The 18686-nt window shown below is 36.3% G+C and overlaps 1 protein-coding gene across 8 annotated transcripts in view; it reads right to left on the reverse strand.

The window, feature by feature from the left end:
* The window catches only part of GABPB1 (GA binding protein transcription factor subunit beta 1), a 63863-nt gene that overhangs the window by 15048 nt on the left and 30129 nt on the right, over positions 1 to 18686 (reverse strand). For 6 of the 8 annotated variants that reach the window (XM_006741189.3, XM_031036563.2, XM_081831063.1 and 3 more), the window contains exons 2-6: positions 10638 to 10745; positions 6760 to 6927; positions 5263 to 5457; positions 3834 to 3981; positions 3372 to 3485 (exon numbers count right to left, since the gene is read on the reverse strand). In XM_006741189.3, coding sequence (XP_006741252.1) covers positions 3372 to 3485; positions 3834 to 3981; positions 5263 to 5457; positions 6760 to 6927; positions 10638 to 10745 — 733 coding nt within the window. The remainder of the gene's footprint in view (positions 1 to 3371; positions 3486 to 3833; positions 3982 to 5262; positions 5458 to 6759; positions 6928 to 10637; positions 10746 to 18686) is intronic. The other 2 variants (XM_081831065.1, XM_081831064.1) reach the window with 1 other exon arrangement.

An 18686-nucleotide genomic window follows, 5' to 3' on the forward strand; every position in this document is an offset into this window, starting at 1 on the left:
AGGACCTGAATCAAATTTCACTATTAGGAGAAAGGAGGGAAACAACTACCAGATGCATTACTCCTCTAGAAAAACATCGTATCAACAAACAGAAGTTGCCCTAAAGATAAAAAGAAGGGTGGTCACAGATGTCTATTTAATCAAGAGATTATATAGCTGGGCCACAAAAAAAGAATAAGGCTAAGCAAAACAAAATCAATATAGGACTTCAGGCTAGAGCCATAAAATAGTGTTTTATGAAAGAGTTTACTTTAAAGGGCCAGACAAACTATGCTGCAGATGTAAGGCCTACAACTAATCAATTATAACTCCCAATTCTACATCCCACTTCTTGTCTCTTTGCCAAATCCTAATCCATGCCACCACTATCTCTTCCCTGGTTGATTGCATTAAAAGTCCTAACTGAACTCCCTTTCAGGGCCTGCCAAAGTAATCATTTTCATAACCTTACCTTCAACCACTATGAGTTACTCTCCCACTCACTGGGCTCAGCCACATGGGCCTCTGAAGTGCCCTGAAAAGGACAAGCTCTTCCCGACCTCAAAAGCTTTACAAGTGTCCCTCTTCCTCAAATGTTCTTTCTCCAATGTTTGCTCTACTAATTCCTACTTCATCTTTAGTTTAAATGTCTCTTCCTCTAGGAAGATTCTCTGAACCACCAGACTAGGTGAAAAATCCTGCCTTCTTTACAGGTAGCACTGATCACAGTTATTTACCTGGGTAACTGCTGGACATCTTGTTCTACCCAAAGACCACATGTTTGACAAGGGCTGGGATTGAATCTGATTGTTCACCATTTTCTCTCTAACACCAAGCAGAGTAACCAGGTCATAAGAGACATTCAACAAAATCTGTTCAATGCATGAATAAATAATACTTTTCTCATTATAAATGAATAGCTGTTTATAAATAGTAAGTGGAAATTTTAGCACAAAAACAGTCCTGAGTTATTCCTTTAACCCAAAACATGATCTATCCCTCCATGAATTTTTACTGTTTGCACATTTTTGTTTTGTTTTAAAGCAAAACGAAAGGGAGTAAGAGTGTGAGTTTCCTGGAGTTTTGATTTTTCAAAGGGAAAATACCTATAACAGAGTGGCCTGTAAGCTTTGGTAGAAAGAGGATAACATAACTGCCTCTGTTCATTAATACAGTATACCACTACATGGCAGTGGTTTTCCTCGTGAGGAAAAAGCAACTGCAATCTCCCAAAGAAATTTTTTTAACTTTTCTATATCTTCATTTTGGAGTAACTTCCAAAATGGAATGAACTGGAATGAGTTCTCATCTATCTAAATCCCTATGTCCCATCCATTAAAGAAGGACAAAGGAACAAAACATTTATTTCAGCAGATTGCTTCAACAGACACACCTCAGGAGTAAAGGCAAGAATAGTGATGCTTTTGTTTGATAAAAGACAAAATGATAATCACATAAATAGTTATTCCTATCACAAACCAAATTATAAACACTGTGGAAGAGACCAGTCCACTGATCACCAAGAAACTGCAATATATTATAGTGGTCACAGTCACACAACTTGGGACTCAGTCAGACCTTGAGCACAAAACTCCTTTCACCACTTAATGGCCATGCTACTTTGGGCAAAATTATTTAACCTCATAAATCTCAGCTTCATCATATATAAAATGAGAGTACTACTTTATTTCCCAGATCCTAACTAGGATGTCTTTGAAAAAATATATGTAAATATTTTCTAAAATCAGGATGAGCCTGACAATGATGTTAAGAGAAACTGAACAGCCATGAAGCAGAGAAATAATTAGCGTGAGCATGTGGAAATTGAGCTGTGAGAAGATATTTATCTGATTACACACCTCAGCTGAGTTACGTACACTGGTGGCAATGTACTCACCTGAACTTTAACTTAATTCAAGCTCTTAAAATACCTTCAAAAAGATTCCACTATGACATAGCACTGAAATGAAAAATTACTGCGCTCACAAAAGATTGTAAATCACATGCGATAAAAGTCAACTGAAATTCCTGGTCTTTCAGACTAGACCATATATAACATTTTCAAAAGTAGAAGTCAGAGAAGTTGGTATGACTAATTCATGAAGCCAAATACCTAAATGTCAAAATTTCAGCTGACCTTCAAGAAAAGCTGCTTAATTTTCAGAGATCTATCCTTTAATTAAAGACAAAAAAATAGGGAGTTTAATGAAATAGAAACCACCAATAAAATTAATTTTCTTTGCTATGCCTATGCAATAACAAAGATGCTAACGAGATCCGGGCACAGGTTATAGAAGCAGCATATCATAACTGCTAACAGCCAAAAGTGATTCTGAAAAATCTTACAACTCCCAAGTACAAAGGCTTAGATTCCAACATTGATTATGATGCTGAAGAAGCTGGACAACAGATAAATGTTTATTATCACTAGTTAATAATGAAACGAGAGAGAGAGAGAGAGAAGAGAGAAATAGGTACATTTTTCTCCCTGAAAAAAACACATCTTTCAATCAGTAGCAGTTTAAAGAGTCAAATCCAGTAATATAGATCTTCAAGCTTTTTGGTAAGGATTCAGTGAGATCATAAGTAAAACACTTATCACAGGGCACAGCACACAAGTAAGCACTCAATGATCTGTTGTCATTACTGTTATTATTGGGCACAAATTGAAAAAAAACATGAATTTAAATAATGAGTGACAATAAATTATTCTTTTATAAGCACTTTTATAAGCCAAATATAATGGCCTAAACTACAGTAAGAATAATAATTTTGTGAAGTTTTCTAAATTCCCTAAATAAAAAGACATTTACTTACATAATAATTATAGCAAGAACTATTTTGCTTACGTGTCAAAGTAAAACCTGGTCTAAACCAGCTATTGATACTATTTATCATCGTTCACCATCAAGTCATCCTTTAATGGTGGTGCTGGCATGCTACTTCCTAGTTCTGTCAGTCAGTAAGATTCTAGGTCATTCTAATAGAACTGACAAAAATTAAAAGTTATGAAAAAGACAGCAAGTTCATATATGTATTTATCTACTTTATACAAAAAGTCACAGACAAGGCCAATTGGATCAGAGACGTTTTCCTGTGAACCACACAAGTTTGTTTTTAATTTTAATCAGATTTTAATTAATTGACAGGATTTAACATTCTTTTAAAATCCAGATTTTCAGCTTCCCATGAAAAACGGAATCTGGCAACACTGTGCATAGGACCATAATCAGCTAGAGCTAAGTAGTAGATGCCCCCCTGCCCTGGGCCCCTATCTTCGGATGGCCATCATCTGAAATCTGCTCACTTTAGCCTTTTATATTACCTTCCTAGCCTTTGTTACTATTTGAGTCTCCAACTTTTAATGTGCACATTTGCCTTGTTTCTCTAACCTGGCGTTTCTGCAGAGTTGGAGAGTGGAGCAGATGCTTCAGCTAGGGCAGCTAACGTAGCTAATACTGACGTAGACGAGTTTCCAAACTGAACAGCAGATACACCGGTTTCATCTGTGACAAAAGAGAAGACAGATTTACATTTTAAAGGAGCTTAATCTAATGCACTTTTCTGATACTCTATTTCACTTAATTCAACTCTTAAATGAAGCTTGGATCATCGTTTTGTGAAAAACAAGCTTGGGTGTAGCATTAGTTTTTGAAAGATAATATTGCAGTACACTTTGCAATATCACCTTTCTTCAAATTCTTGTGTCTCATAAAAGTCGGTTTTTGCCAATACCAAAGAAAACCAAGGTGACGGATATAATCTTACCCTCATTCTCCAACAGTCCTTTCTTAAAAGGAGGATACCTAGTAAAGCATAAAGTCCCAACAGCTATCCTATATGCATCTCAATACCTGTTGCCTTGGATGAATTTTCTGAAGATACCAGACCTGTTAGGTTCACCACCCCTCCAGGTCCGATGATAAACTGTGGTGTGGCGGCATGTATCGTCACTGTGTCCGGACTCTCCGGGTTTGTGTTGATTTGGTTCTGCATAGCAATCTAGAGCACAAATCAACACGGCGTTTTCAGAATTACAACCGGAACATACAGCACAGATTCTCAATGTAGTACAAACACAAACATAAAGGAAATTCTAAAACTTAAGAAGAATCATATAAAACAAATGGAAATCTTTGTATATGGTCTACTAAGAGTGCAGTGGTAAATCACAGATAGGAATTTACATCCTAATTCCCCTGTTAGGGAAAGCAGCAAAATCCCATGAGAAGAGAAATGGATATCTGGAAGGCTTTTTATAGAACACAGTTGAAAAGACATTTTGCTGCCCTGTGGCTACAGAAATCAAATTACTTAAATATTTCCTCTACCATATTCAGCAATATATATCATTATACATATAAAGCATGTCCTTCCCAATTAACCGTTCTCAATCTTCAACCCTGGCTCCCGAATTGCACTCCTAGGAGTAAAAGAATTGCAAGAGGCATCACAAAATTCATTTTCCTGGACATACAGAATCTTTTAAGTAACTAGCTGAAATTCAATAGAGTAAGATGGTCTTAAAGAAGAGTTCTACTGGGAAGGAGAAGAAGAAGACAGGCAAGAGGCAGTGAGTAAAGAAGATAATTTATATCAAAGTTGTGTAGCTGAAGAAAAGAGAAGCAGTACTGGCTATTAGAAAAACCTGCCCAGGGGGGCCCAGGTGGTGCAGTCAGAGTCATGTGACTCTTGGCTTCAGCTCAGGTCATGATCTCAGGGTCATGAGATCGAGCCCTATGTGGGGCTCCACACTCAGTGCAGACTCTGCTTAAGACTCCCCTCCACCAATAACTAAATAAATTTTTAAAAAAAAGAAAGAAACTTGCCCAAAAACCATAAATAACTATGTTCCCAGATTTTTTTGAGGATGATGAAAAATAAAGGAAACCAATCAGAGTGATAGAGACTATATTACTCACTCAGGGGACACTGTTATAGCTACTAAAGAAAAATTTTAGTGGAAGTTTAACAGACTTTGAAAAACTATACTGCATCCAAATATGCAACAAAAATAATTAATAGAATGAAATGTCTAGAAGGGGAATTCAGGAACTTAAAAACACAGAAAGTAATCACCTTATCTAATCTTCTAATGTTACATGCAAAGACTACAGTCTTACAATCAGAAAAACGAACAGTAAATGAACAAAGAGGAAGTGAAAGAGGAAAAAGACTGTCCAAAATAACCAAGTCCAAAATGAAAAGCTAAAAGCTAAACAGCTCAAATCATCCACAAGACAGAGATCCTTTTATTTTCGCAAATTAAAAGCCAAAAGTTACCTGTAGTATCTCTGCCAAATCTTCATTCCCATTGTCTATTGAAATATCAAATGCAGTTTTACAAAATTTACTTTGCGTGTGTACATCAGCACCATATTTGATTAAAAGTTCCACCACTTCTTGATGATTGTGTTCTGTGGCCCAATGTAGAGCTGTCATCTTCAACATGTCCTTTGCATTAACATCAGCACCATGCTATAAAAATATTACAAAATAAGAGATTTCTAAAATACAAAATATAAAGAATTCCTAATATGAAAATATTAGCCATTAGGCTCTAAAGCAAGAATCTGCTACCAACATGATCAGCTCTCTATTTTTTGTGTTGAATAATCTGTACGAATCTCCACACATCACTTAATCAGCTTTCTATCATGCTAACCTTCCTGTTTTCCTTCTAATTCCTTAGGAGTGCAGCAATGATTTTTTCAGTCACCAAGCTGTGAGCATCATGGGATACAATGGCATAAGAAGTGAAGAAAAGTTGAAGCGCCTGGGTGGCTCAGTCAGTTAAGCATCTGACTCTTGATCTCAGCTCAGGTCATGATCTCAGACTCCTGAGATCAAGCCCCGCGTCGGGCTCTGTGCACTGTGGTCTGCTTGAGGTTCTCTCTCTCTCTCCCTCTGTCCAACCCCCATTTGCGCGTGTGCACACTCTCTCTCTCTCTCAAAAAAAAAAGTGAAGGAGAACTGTGAGCGTTCCTCCAAAACCCTCTTTAATTCTAGTTCCTTATTTATACAAAAATATCCTTTGCTTTCAAAGCCAGTACAATATAAATAATCAAAAGGGAGCTATCAGGGATGCACTGTCCAATATGGTAGCCACTGGGCACATGTGCCTATTAAGCACTTGAAATATGGTTAGTCCCAACAGGGATGTACTGTATATGTAAACACACACTGGAATTCAAAGACTTAACACCAAAAAAAGGATGTAACAGAGCTCATTAATAATTTTTATATTGATTTCATGTTGAAATGATATTTTGTATATACGAGGTTAAATAAAATATAATATTAAAATTAGTTTTTACTTTTTAATGTAGCTAATAGAAAATCTAGAATTACATGTGATTCACATTTGTGGCTTACACTGTATGTCTTCTGGATAGGCTGATCTAAAGGCCAGAATAAAAATCCTTATTTGTATTATTAATTTGTTTGTCAATCATCCAAGCCCTATGTTTCTTTCCATAAGCATTTTAACTGTGTCAAGTAAGACAAAGCTGTAGACCCTCATCATAACGGAAACCAAGGTCTAAGAAATCAACTGTCTGTCTGTCAACTAAGAACATACCTAGAGGAAGTTCTTTTTCTCCCACAAAGGTAAACTTTAAGATAATTTTCATCTGATGGACTTACACACAATAAAATGAGATAACACAGGAAAAAAAAAACGAGACATTCAATAAAAGTAGTTCCCTTCTCCCTCTTATAAAACCGTAAACCCTTCGGGGACTTACTTTCAAAAGCAGAGTGCAAAAAGAGAACACATACCTTAAGCAAAACCTCTACTATGCTGGCATGGCCCTCAGAAGCTGCCATATGTAATGGCGTTCGGTCCACTTTGGTTCTTGCATCCCTACTTACACCAGCTCGGAGGAGTACTTCTGTGGTAGAATAATGCCCATATTGTGCTGCCAGATGAAGTGGAGAGGTTCCCAGCTATCCCGCAAGAAAAATAAAAAAAAACCCCACATTTATAATCATTTTTAACACACTTCTATTACTACCTTCTATACTTTCTTTTTACATGGCAAACAGATTATCTTCATATTATCTGTTTACATAGTAACTCAAAACTCAAGAAAATAATAATGTATGCTTATCACATTCTCTTCATAGAGGCTTTCACGAATTCCCATACACTTGTCAATGACAAAGCAAAGTCGGTATTTCGTTTAATTCAATCTTGCTTTCTTATTTTTTAACAGATAAATAGCCTGAATAAAATTAATTCCATCAGGAATTAGAGATAATTACAGTGTGAGAAATTTTTCTGAGTACTGGAAGGTTTTCCACATATCCATCACACAAAACTTTTCATCTATGAAATTCGTATCAAATAAATGTAATAGTGTAGATTTTTACATTAAAGTGTTTTGTAGGACTTAAAAAATAAATTAAAGCAACTCAGTGATCTTTTTAAATAAGTTTATGTAGTCATTTGTCTTTTTTTTTTTTTTTTAAGATTTTATTTATTTGACAGAGAGAGACACAGCGAGAGAGGGAACACAAGCAGGGGGAGTGGGAGAGGGAGAAGCAGGCTTCCCACTGAGCAGGGAGCCCGACGTGGGGCTCGATCCCAGGACCCTGGGATCATGACCTGAGCCGAAGGCAGACACTTAACGACTGAGCCACCCAGGCGCCCCATATGTAGTCATTTTTCAAGGGAAAAAATCTAATCTGAGGTACACTTGCCAAAGGTGAGTCAGGACAGAACCAAAACAGAGCCCAGTTCTCCTGAAACTGGTTCCATGTGGTGTAGCCACTACATTAACAATACATTCACAATATGCAGGGGAAGTTCTAAAATGTAGAACCTTATCAGAGGCATACAGTTTAACAGGTGAAAATTAGAATTAAAATACAAGCATTTAGAGGCACAGAAAGTCCCTATCAATCTGATTACCAAGGCACTGCTGTTCTAAGAATCAAGATAGTTCACTAGATGGGGAGCCTGGGTGGCGCAGTCAGTTAAGCGGTTAAGCGTCCAACTCTTGGTTTTGGCTCAGTTCATGACCTTGGGGTTGTAAGCCCTGCATCAGGCTCCACACTCAGCAGAGTCTGCCTGAAATTCTTTCCCTTTCCCTCTCCCTCTGCTCTCTCTCTCTCTCTAAAATAAATAAATAGAATCTTTTTTTTTTTAAAGATTTTATTTATTTATTCATGAGAGACAGAGAGAGAGAGAGAAGCAGAGGGAGAAGCAGGCAGGGAGCCCGATGCGGGACTCGATCCCAGGATCCTGGGATCATGACCTGAGCCGAAGGCAGACGCTTAACCGTCTGAGCCACCCAGGCGCCCTAAATAAATAGAATCTTAAAAAAAAAATGGTTCACTAGAACATGAAATTTGGTAAGACCACTACTATAATATTAGCAACTAAGGTTTTTGTTAAAGCACTTTCCGTGGCAAGCACTATTCTAAGACCTTTACACATATTATCTAATTTACTCCCCTCTTAAGGTACTGTTACTATCCTCATTTGGTAGTAAAAGAACCTAAGGCACTAAGAGGTTGCTCTTTTGCCTGAAGTTATACATCAAGTCATACATCTTACTTGATGTATGAATCAAGTATATGAGCAAGAGTTTTTGATTAGATACGTTACATTTTCTCACACTAGCCATACGTTGGGTTTTTGATTAGATACGTTACATTTTCTCACACTAGCCTTCATGACTCCTGAGATCTTAAATTTTCTACCTATTTTTCTCTATAATGCACTCTGGATTTCTTTCCGTATCTTTCAGTTCACTAATTTTCTCCTTAGTTGTTCCTAATCTGCTTAAAATATTATCTAAAATCCTTGTCAGTCTGCTTCTGTTGTTAGTTGTTTCAGTGGGTTATTGTCCAAGTGGCCTTGTGTCCTTGTGCATTTAGTTACTTTTGACTGTTCATTTTCTTTGGAATTTCATTTGTGGATACTGGGGGGATGAAGGTAGGTTCCCTCAGAAAGAAAATTCATTTGCTTCTGCCAGGAACCTGGGGTAACCTCAGTCCAAAGATCACTTTAAATCCATTTTTTAGTGTACAGTTTTGCAGAATGCACAAGTATTTATGAGTTCAGGTCACAAATGTGTGCAAGGGATGGCCTGTGACTCCAAATCCTCATCAATAATTTTTTTTTCTCTCTCCATTTAGTGACTTGTTTCAAGTCAGTTCATTTTTCTTGCAGTACCCTAACAACAGGGGCAGGGGCAGAAGCAGGTAGGAAGAGGGAGGGGGTATTTCTGGTTTACCTTATACAGAATGCACATCTCTTTGGGATTCCTGAATTAAGAGGAGAGGATCTCCTAGGAGACTTCTATGAGCAGTCTTGGGTCTCTGTCTTCAGTAACCCATGCCAGTGAGGTGGGAAAACCAACAGGCAAATTCACCGAGTTAGCAAATATTCTTAGGGTGAAATTTCTTTAGGTTCTGGTGTTCACTTAGTTTTTCAGGTTCATAGTCCCTTATTTTCTTTCTAACTCATCAGTGCACTAAAGATTTTTTTAATTGTTAATCAAAAATTCTTTATCTTTTAAAGACAGATGCTGAAATATTTATGGATGGAATGAAATAGTTCATGGAATTTGCTTTAAAGGGGTGCCTGGGTGGTTAGTTAAGAGTCTGCCTTCAGCTCAGGTCATGATCCCATGATCCTGGTATCGAGCCCCGCATCAGGCTCCCTGCTCAGCAGAGAGCCTGTTTCTACCTCTCCCTTTGCTGCCCCCACTGCTTGTGCTCTCTCTCTGTTTCTCTGTCAAATAAATAAATAAAATCTTTAAAAAAAAAAAAAATCTGCTTTAAAATAATACAGAATAAAAAAAGTGGATGAGGTTACAGTGGAAACAGACTCACCATGATTTGGTAATTTTTGAAGTTGGCTGAAGGGTATGTAGGCATTGATATAGGTTTGAAATCTTCCATAATAAAATTTTTTTTTATTTTGTTTTTAATGAAAAATAAAAAAGAACATAGGACAAGTGTGCCAAAAACAACAAAAGCTAAAATCTGGAATTTTTAGTTGTTACCAGTAGGCAGGTTAATCCACATTCCTCACCCTCCATACTGCCAAGATCATCTCTTTCTTGACTTACCCCAGGAACTAAGTAGAGTTATGGTTTTTGCTGTCCTCACAATTGCCTTCTGTAGTTACTAGGACATGTTCCCACTCCTTTCTTCCTCTTTGGTCATGTTTGCAATAGTGTTACAAGTATCAATTGAAATGCAAACAGTTTTCCTTTTTAGAAGCAATTATAACATTAACTGGGATCTTTATCTGTTATTTTCTGAATTATAAATTCTAGCTGTGCTATTTAGAACCTTTAAATTAAATTCCAAGCAGCTACATTTTATATTCATCCTACAATATTGAACTCCATAGTTTAAAAGAAAAATCCTTTTGTGGACAGAATATTTGAATAAGGTTGCCATATATAGATATCTAGATATCTCTCTATATAGATATAGAGAGATATCTATATATGACTTACAAAGATACAAACCATTCTCTTTAAATGATAGCTATAATTCTAAAACTACAAATTTGCAAAAAAAATGAATTTTTGCCACATATAAACAAAATACTGACTAAATTTTTATCTGGAAAAACTAATAAATGAGAGAAAGAAAAAAAAACAAACCAGCACAACATTAAAATCATTCTTTACCCAGTCTGTAGTAAAAGGAGCTCCATTTGCCATCAAAATACGAACTTCATCATCTTGACCTGCTCGTGCTGCTTCCAAAAGCTTCTTTCCCAAATCTACCAGGGACATCTAAGCAAAACAAAGATGAATTTAACATCTCTACTGATATATTATTTTTTTATTATGTTATGTTAATCACCATACATTACATCATTAGTTTTTGATGTAGTGTTCCACAATTCATTGTTTTCGTATTAACACCCAGTGCTCCATGCAGTACGTACCCTCTTTAATACCCATCACCAGGTTAACCCATCCCCCCACCCTCTATTGATACAGTATTACATGACTTTCTCCCCATGTATCTTTATTACTACCAATTCTCAAATATCCCTCTAAAAGTTTGTGATATGGCTAATCTGAAACTATAGATCACGCAAAAGCAATTTGTATTTGAATTTGGGGAACAGATTATCCTTTCTCATTAAGTTTTTACCTAGGATAATAAAATTAGTTTGAATTCTCCAAATACAGCTGGTAAAGATAATGAGGTAAGTAGCAGAGAAGGCTTGCCTAATATTTAAAACTGGCAAGAAACTGTTTTCACGGGAGGAGCGCAGCAATGAAGTTTTTCATAAAAGTAAACAGAAATAATGTACAAGACACTATCCTCTGTAACTGGTGCAAATTACAATAAATATATAGTAACTGTTTTTTGCAACGGTAAATCAGAGAATTTTCAATTGTTGCACAGTCAATATACACTCAAGTTCTTCCAGAAAAGGGACACAATTCACATTCAATGAAAATACTGAAAAGAAAGTCTAACAGTATTATCAATAGGCTACCTGTCTCACTGAGAAGCTAGAAAGTAAGTATAACTTTGTATCTTGTATTCAAGATACCCGAAAAGACTAATGTCACAGGTCAGGGTGTATGAAAGTGTATGTTTGGAGGTGTGGGGTGTGTGTGTGGGGGGGTGTCTTCTTGATTAAGAAATACTGAAATACGTGTTAGGGAAAGATCATGACAAGAGTACACAGATGAAGAAAGATTTGAATGTATCAGAGATGCTCAAATTCAGGGGATGATGGTTCTGAAATGAAAGGTCCCAAATTCAGAAGGACTATTCACCTGGAAGACTATTCAGTGATGCTACATAGTATCCTGAGCAAAGGCAAAGAGGTAGGGCACCTGGGTGGCTCAGGTGGTTAAGCGACTGCCTTCGGCTCAGGTCATGATCCTGGAGTCCCAGGATTGAGTCCTGCATCGGGCTCCCTGCTCAGTGGGGAGCCTGTTTCTCCCTCTCCCTCTGCTTGCCACTCCCCCTGCTTGTACTCTCTCTCTCTAATAAGTAAATAAAATCTTAAAAAAAAAAAAAAAAGGCAAAGAGGTAGAATTTAAGGCCTGTGAGGAAGGGAAGATATTGAACCCCTGAGACTTATACAAGAAAAAAATGTGCCTGCGGTATGAATTTGCCTCAAAAAGTGAATACCCTTTGAGAGCTGGGTAAGTAGTCAAGGGGAAAGAAGTTTAAAGAAGGGGATGTCAGGTTGATTAGTGTATTCCAATCTTGTATGAACAGATATTACTCAAGAAGGAGAGAGGGGTATGTATGTATGTATGTATGTATGTGAGAAGGGAGTTCAAGCTTAGAGAGGTTAGTGATGCCAGGAAGGATAGACTGCATTACATAATTAGAAGAGATGTTAGGGAATGTAAAAGGGCTGATTAAAAATATATGTCCCTTGAAAGAACAGATTTATATTTACATTACTGTATTTTTTAGTACATTCTACAACATGGGAACAACCAAACACAGGGTAACCAATAACAGGTGCTAATGCTGGGATCCTTGCATGATGATTAAGTGAGATGAGTATGTCCAAAACGGGCATTTGTCACAAGGCAGGAAAGAATTTCTTATAATCACTCCATTTATAAGGATAAAAATAATTCATAATATATCCCATGGCGAAGAAGAAAAACAACCACATGAATTTATGTTTTATGTGGGGTTTTTTACATGTATTTTTGTGTGTGACACAACACTTTCACCCTTTTCTGTTTTCCTCCCGTTCCCTCTCATACCTTGACTGAGTCACTGGAACCCAAGATACTCCTTAATCATGCTAAAGACATTATGATCTAAAGAGATTACTGATCTCTAATGAAGGATTTTTCCTAGGAAATATGTACCAGCTGGATAGTAAAAATTTACATCATACTCAAAAGGTGGAGAACCTACAATCATTTCCTATGAAAGGCAGGATAAGGCAAAAAGAAACTGACCTCTCCTCCACAAAAGTACAGTAAAATTTAAACTGGCCACACTAGCAAACACAGTGACTCCACTTGGATGACCAAAATTTAATATAAATGTGGTTTTACAATGAAATAAATCTTCACCCAAAATACACCCTTTTATGTCTTACACAGGTAATACAAAATCAGTTTGCATTCATTGAGCATACATACTGCCAGATGGCTTAGACATCTGGGTATCTTTTATTAAGTAGTGGTTTAGGGTTTTTCCTTATTTTTAGAAACTGGGTTGTCTGCCTGTTTCTTAATGATTTGTAAGCATTCATAACATACATTCTGGATAGGAGTTCTTTGTCAGATATAATATGTATTATAAGTATCTCCTTGCAGAATCCTGATCTCTTGACTCTCCACCCCTTTCTTTGATATTGCATACTATCTTCTATCGGTAGATAATGGAACTTTAATGTATTAAAAAACAAAAATAAAATCAAAGACAGCAAAGGAATGTCTGCCCAAAAAATGAATGTAAGAAACATTAATAATTTTAATTATGTAAGAGGTCTGACTCAAAATGAGAAGGGAAAACAAATAAACACCATGAACCCATCAGAGCAACAGTCAAAGGACAAAGCAAGAAATAATAATAAAGAGCCTAGGATCCCCTGGGTTTAATTTGCAAGTCTCTGAAACATAATGCGAGGGGGCCTCAGGAAGGCCTCTGGAATTGCACACTGCCTGCTTCTAGAATGAGATCTAAACTCACAAATTTAGAGGAGGGTGGCTGATTGGGTCTATGGGGGCAAGTGACACACCTTCCTCCACAGCTCACTGGGTGTATTTATCCTGATAAAGCAGATTTACTCCCATGACAAATATGCACAACCTGGTGTTTAAAAAAAAATAATAAAACAAACAAAACAACAAGCCCGGGGGTGCGTGGCTCAGTCAACTGGGGGAGGAGCAGAGAGGAGCCTGTGACACTGGAGCTTGAGTTCAGAGGCCCATGGCCCATGTGGAGGGTAGAGATTGCTTAAATAAATAAACTTAAAAAGGAAGAAAGAAAAAAGCAAGCCCAAATAGGAGTCATTTGCTCCCCCACAACAGCAAACCAAGAGTTCACTATAGTTTCAAACTATCCCAGGAATGCGACCTTTTTAGAAGCCAACCTGAAATTTTCTGATCAGCACTAGTGAGGTCATCTGCAAGATTAAAACCCTGCTGTTCCCTCCCCTAGCCAAAAAAGGTGTCTTGGCCGGGAACCATCTTTTCTTTTGCTAATAACTTCCTTGCCCCATCCTCCTTCCTATAAAAACCTTCCATTCTGTACACCTCCTCAGAGCTCCTTTCTACTTGTCCAGTTCATGAATTGCTTAATAAAAGCCAATTCGATTTTCAAAAAAAAAGTCAAAGGACATGACCATATATTTTCCAAAAGAGAAAACAGAAATAATTCACAAACACAAAAAATGTTCAGTGTCACAAAGAGTCAAATAAATGTAAATAATTTAAAAGTTAAATTTTAAAAAGGATGAGTTGAGACTGATACTTTCACATATTGACATCTTATATATATTGATAGCAATATAAATGGATCAGCTGGGGGTTTTTCTGGATCAGCTTTTTTTTAAATGTCAATTTGGCAACACCTAAAAGTTACAAAAATGTTCAAGCCTAATGACCGAATAAATGATCCCACTTCTGAGCTCTATCCTAAAGAAAAAATAAAAATATGTTTAAACAGATTTATCAATATATGTATACACATATATTCACATAAATCTACACATATTATATATAATCATTTGTATCATGTGAACAATCTAGAGGAAGGAAAATGTGGAATCTAATAAGACAATACACAGTAATTTAAAATAACAGTTGAAAGTTATATAACATTAAAAATTTATGCCATGTTAAGTAAAAAGACACAAAATTTTTGAATGTCAAAACATACACAGAGAACAAAACAAAGAAAAATACCAACAACTGTTAGAGTGACAAGATTATAGGAAATTCTGCCTCCATTTTACAAAGTTTCTATAATGTTACTAAATTATCTTCCTAACTTAAAAAGTGGTTTCTTTTTTATAAGGGACAAATTACATTGTATGACTATCAACTAACTAAATGCTGACATTAAAGAAAGCTAAATACTACTGACTTACTAAACAGGAAAAGTGGAAAAAAATAAAGAAAATGCATGGTATTGGGTACTTAAAATAGCAAACTTATTGATCTGATTACAAGAATTGCAACAAAACAATGCACTTAAATCAATTTCTACCACAATTCTGTAACTGCCTTAATTATCCAAAACATATCATATTTAAAGACTCACGATACTTAAGTTATTGTGGTTTTTAAAGTTCCATGAGCAACATAGCTATGTAGTAAATAAATACCTGGGTACTTTTAAATCAGGAGTTCTCAAAATGGTAGCAGTACCGCCCCCTAGAGGGCCCTTTGGATATATATGGAGGCATTTTGGAGACTGATGCAGGGAGGAGTGGGGTGAAGGCTCTACTAGCATTTAATGGGCATGTGTCAGGGATATTAGAGGTCCAGCAATGCAGGGAACAATCCAGTAGGGCAAAGAATTGTCACATGTCCTGGGTGACTTTCAAAGGCTCCACCCAATATATCTAAGGCTAAAACTAATATATAAACAAATGTATTTTTCCATAGATATTAATGTATCCCAAATTTCCCAGGATGCAACCATACTATAAATCTATTTGTTTTGTTCAGAACTTTACTAAGAGTTGTCACCATTTTCAAAAATCATGTCACCAGTGTTGATGCTACTTGGGTATCTGAATCACCAATATAAAACACTGTAACAATCAGCTTTTACAGCTTATCATTTTCACAGTAATTCTATGTATAGGTGCAAGCATTTGATAATCTCTTCTGTCATCTAGGGTAGTCTGCTCGAGGATTTACATACCGAAATATACAATTTATTATAAAGTGCTTTCCTTCAGGGGCCCCTGGGTGGCTCAGTCAGTTAATTGTCTGCCTTCCACTCAGGTCATGATCCTGGAGTCCTGGGATGGAGCCCCATGGCCCTGCTCAGCGGGGAGTCTGCTTCTCCCTCTCCCTCTGTCCTGCTCCTGTGCCTGCTCTCTCTCTCTCAAATAAATAAAATCTTTAAAAAAAACTGCTTTCCTTCCACTTCTCCTTTATATTGTAAGTATTTTAATGACTTTTTGAAATTATGCAGATAGGTAATAATAACCATAATTTTCATTGCAAGTTAGCAAAAGGGGCAATACAAACATTTCTTTCTATAGAAAGACAGCACTGGATCTAATAAGATTGAAAAGTCAATGGAAGAAAATACACGTGAGATCAAGACTGAAATCAAAGGCACTCTTAATTTTTTTGTCAAGATAATTAGTAAAATGTAAAACAATGAAAATACCAAAATGTAGCAATTTCACTTCTGATTCTCACCTAAAGGGAACAGCACACACCACAGAATAATTCTAATCCTCAAAGGAACAACAGCATTAAGACAACAAATTGACTGAGGGGATCAGAGCTCCAGATGGAGCCCCCTCAATCTACTTTGTTCATTATCTATTAACTCCTCAGAGATAAAGTATTAGATTTACATAAAACCATTTAAGGGCCTAGCAATAAATGTTGCTTTTTTGGTAAGTAACTTTTGCCCAAGCAAATAAAGAAGAATAATCCAATTCAATAAATTTTAATGAGTGTTAAATATATTTACTGAAAATACACGATATGTATGGCACTGAATGCCATCCCATTTAATACCCCTTTCCTTAAGAAAAGTAATCTAAAAACTCACTGTAATAAATTCCATCCTGAATTTTTTTTACTACTTCCGAAAAAGTTTATCACAATCTGATACAAACCATTATTTTTTTTAACTTCAATAATATGAATTTTATATCTATAGGGGAACTTCAAAATATCCACAAATTAACTCCTTTTGCTTAAAAGTACATGCTGAGAGAGCCATCTAGTGGTAACAGGAATTACTAACTATAATTACATTTTTTAAAGCTTAGAGTCTATTTTATTTTGAATTTCTATAATTAATAGCTCACAGAGCTGTTTTGAGGATTATAATATCTGCACATGAAAACTCTATAAAACTGTAAAGTATTAATTCCATATAAATTGTTACTAGCACTCCTAAAAAAGAAATATGAATAAAAAGTTAGAAAATATAATCCTATTACAACATACTTAATGAACTTTGATTGCCTCATTAAAAACTTCAGCATAAATTTGCAATATCACTCCTATGCTCAATGAGAACAATTATAAATCCAATAAAATTCCTCTAAAGTTTTTCACCAAGCAACTTAGTACTATTTATGCATCAAAAGCCTTTAAGATGATCATACTTTGACCTAATAATCCCACTCATATAAATCTATCATAAGGGGGACGCCTGGGTGGCTCAGTCGGTTAAGCGGCTGCCTATGGCTCAGGTCATGATCCCAGGGTCCTGGGATCGAGTCCCACATCGGGCTCCTTGCTCAGCGGGGAGTCTGCCTCTCCCTCTGCCTGCCGCTCCCCATGCTTGTGTTCCCTCTCTCTCTCTCTCTGACAAATAAATAAATTTTTAAAAATCTATCACAAGGAAACTATCTGAACCATATTATAAGTAATGTTATTTAAAATAGGGAAAAACTGAAATGGCCTAATACAAGTAATAAAGAAATTAGGGGCGCCTGGGTGGCTCAGTTGATTAAGCGACTGCCTTCGGCTCAGGTCATGATCCCAGGGTCCTGGGATCGAGCCCCGCATCGGGCTCCCTGCTCAGCGGGGAGCCTGCTTCTCCCTCTGCCTCTGCCTGCGCTCCCCCCGCTTGTGCTCGCTCTCTGTCAAATAAATAAAATCTTAAAAAAAAAAAAAGAAATTAAGATAGATCATAATGGAACACTGCAAGCTTTTATTTTATTTTTTATTATGGAAAATTGAGCAAATATAAGAATAGGCACAACAGTATAATGAACTTCCACACAGCTACCAACTAGTTTCAATATTATCAATTTATGGACAGTCCATTTCCCACCCACACATATTTTGAAGCAAATATCGGACATCATTTTATCTGTAAATATTCCACTATGTATGGCTAAAAGATAACCAATACTGTAGTCATTTAAGATTATTTAAAAATAATATGCAACAGTATTAGAATCAAGCCTCTAAACTGAATACACACCATGATCCTAACTATGTAAAAAGTGCACAGAAAAGTACCCAGAAGCAATATACAATATACCATGATAATGAAAATTATAGATTTTTCCCTTTTTTCTATTCTCTATTTCTTAAGTGTTCTATAAGGAGCACATATTACTCCTGTAATTAAAAACAAACTTTTATTAGTTGTTTCTAATAGTAATAGAAAGTTGTTGCATCTAAGTAATGTCATTTCAGTGAAAAAATGTGAACATCTCATAGCCTGCATTTAATAGATCTATAAAAGAGACAAGTAGAATGTTGTAAAGAATAGTAGTTAAAAAAATGAGTAAGCAAAAAAAATAATAAATAAATAAATAAATAAATAATAAAAAAATGAATAAGCACAAAAGCCTTTTATTAAAAAGCTTTTCGGGGCGCCTGGGTGGCTCAGTTGGTTAAGCGACTGCCTTCGGCTCAGGTCATGATCCTGGAGTCCCGGGATCGAGTCCCACATCGGGCTCCCTGCTCGGCAGGGAGTCTGCTTCTCCCTCTGACCCTCTCATGCTCTCTCTGTCTCATTCTCTCTCTCAAATAAATAAATAAATAAAATCTTTAAAAAAAAAAAAAAAG

Source organism: Leptonychotes weddellii, chromosome 9, assembly GCF_054177405.1.
Source record: "Leptonychotes weddellii isolate Sample4059 chromosome 9, ASM5417740v2, whole genome shotgun sequence".
Lineage (NCBI taxonomy): Eukaryota > Metazoa > Chordata > Mammalia > Carnivora > Phocidae > Leptonychotes > Leptonychotes weddellii.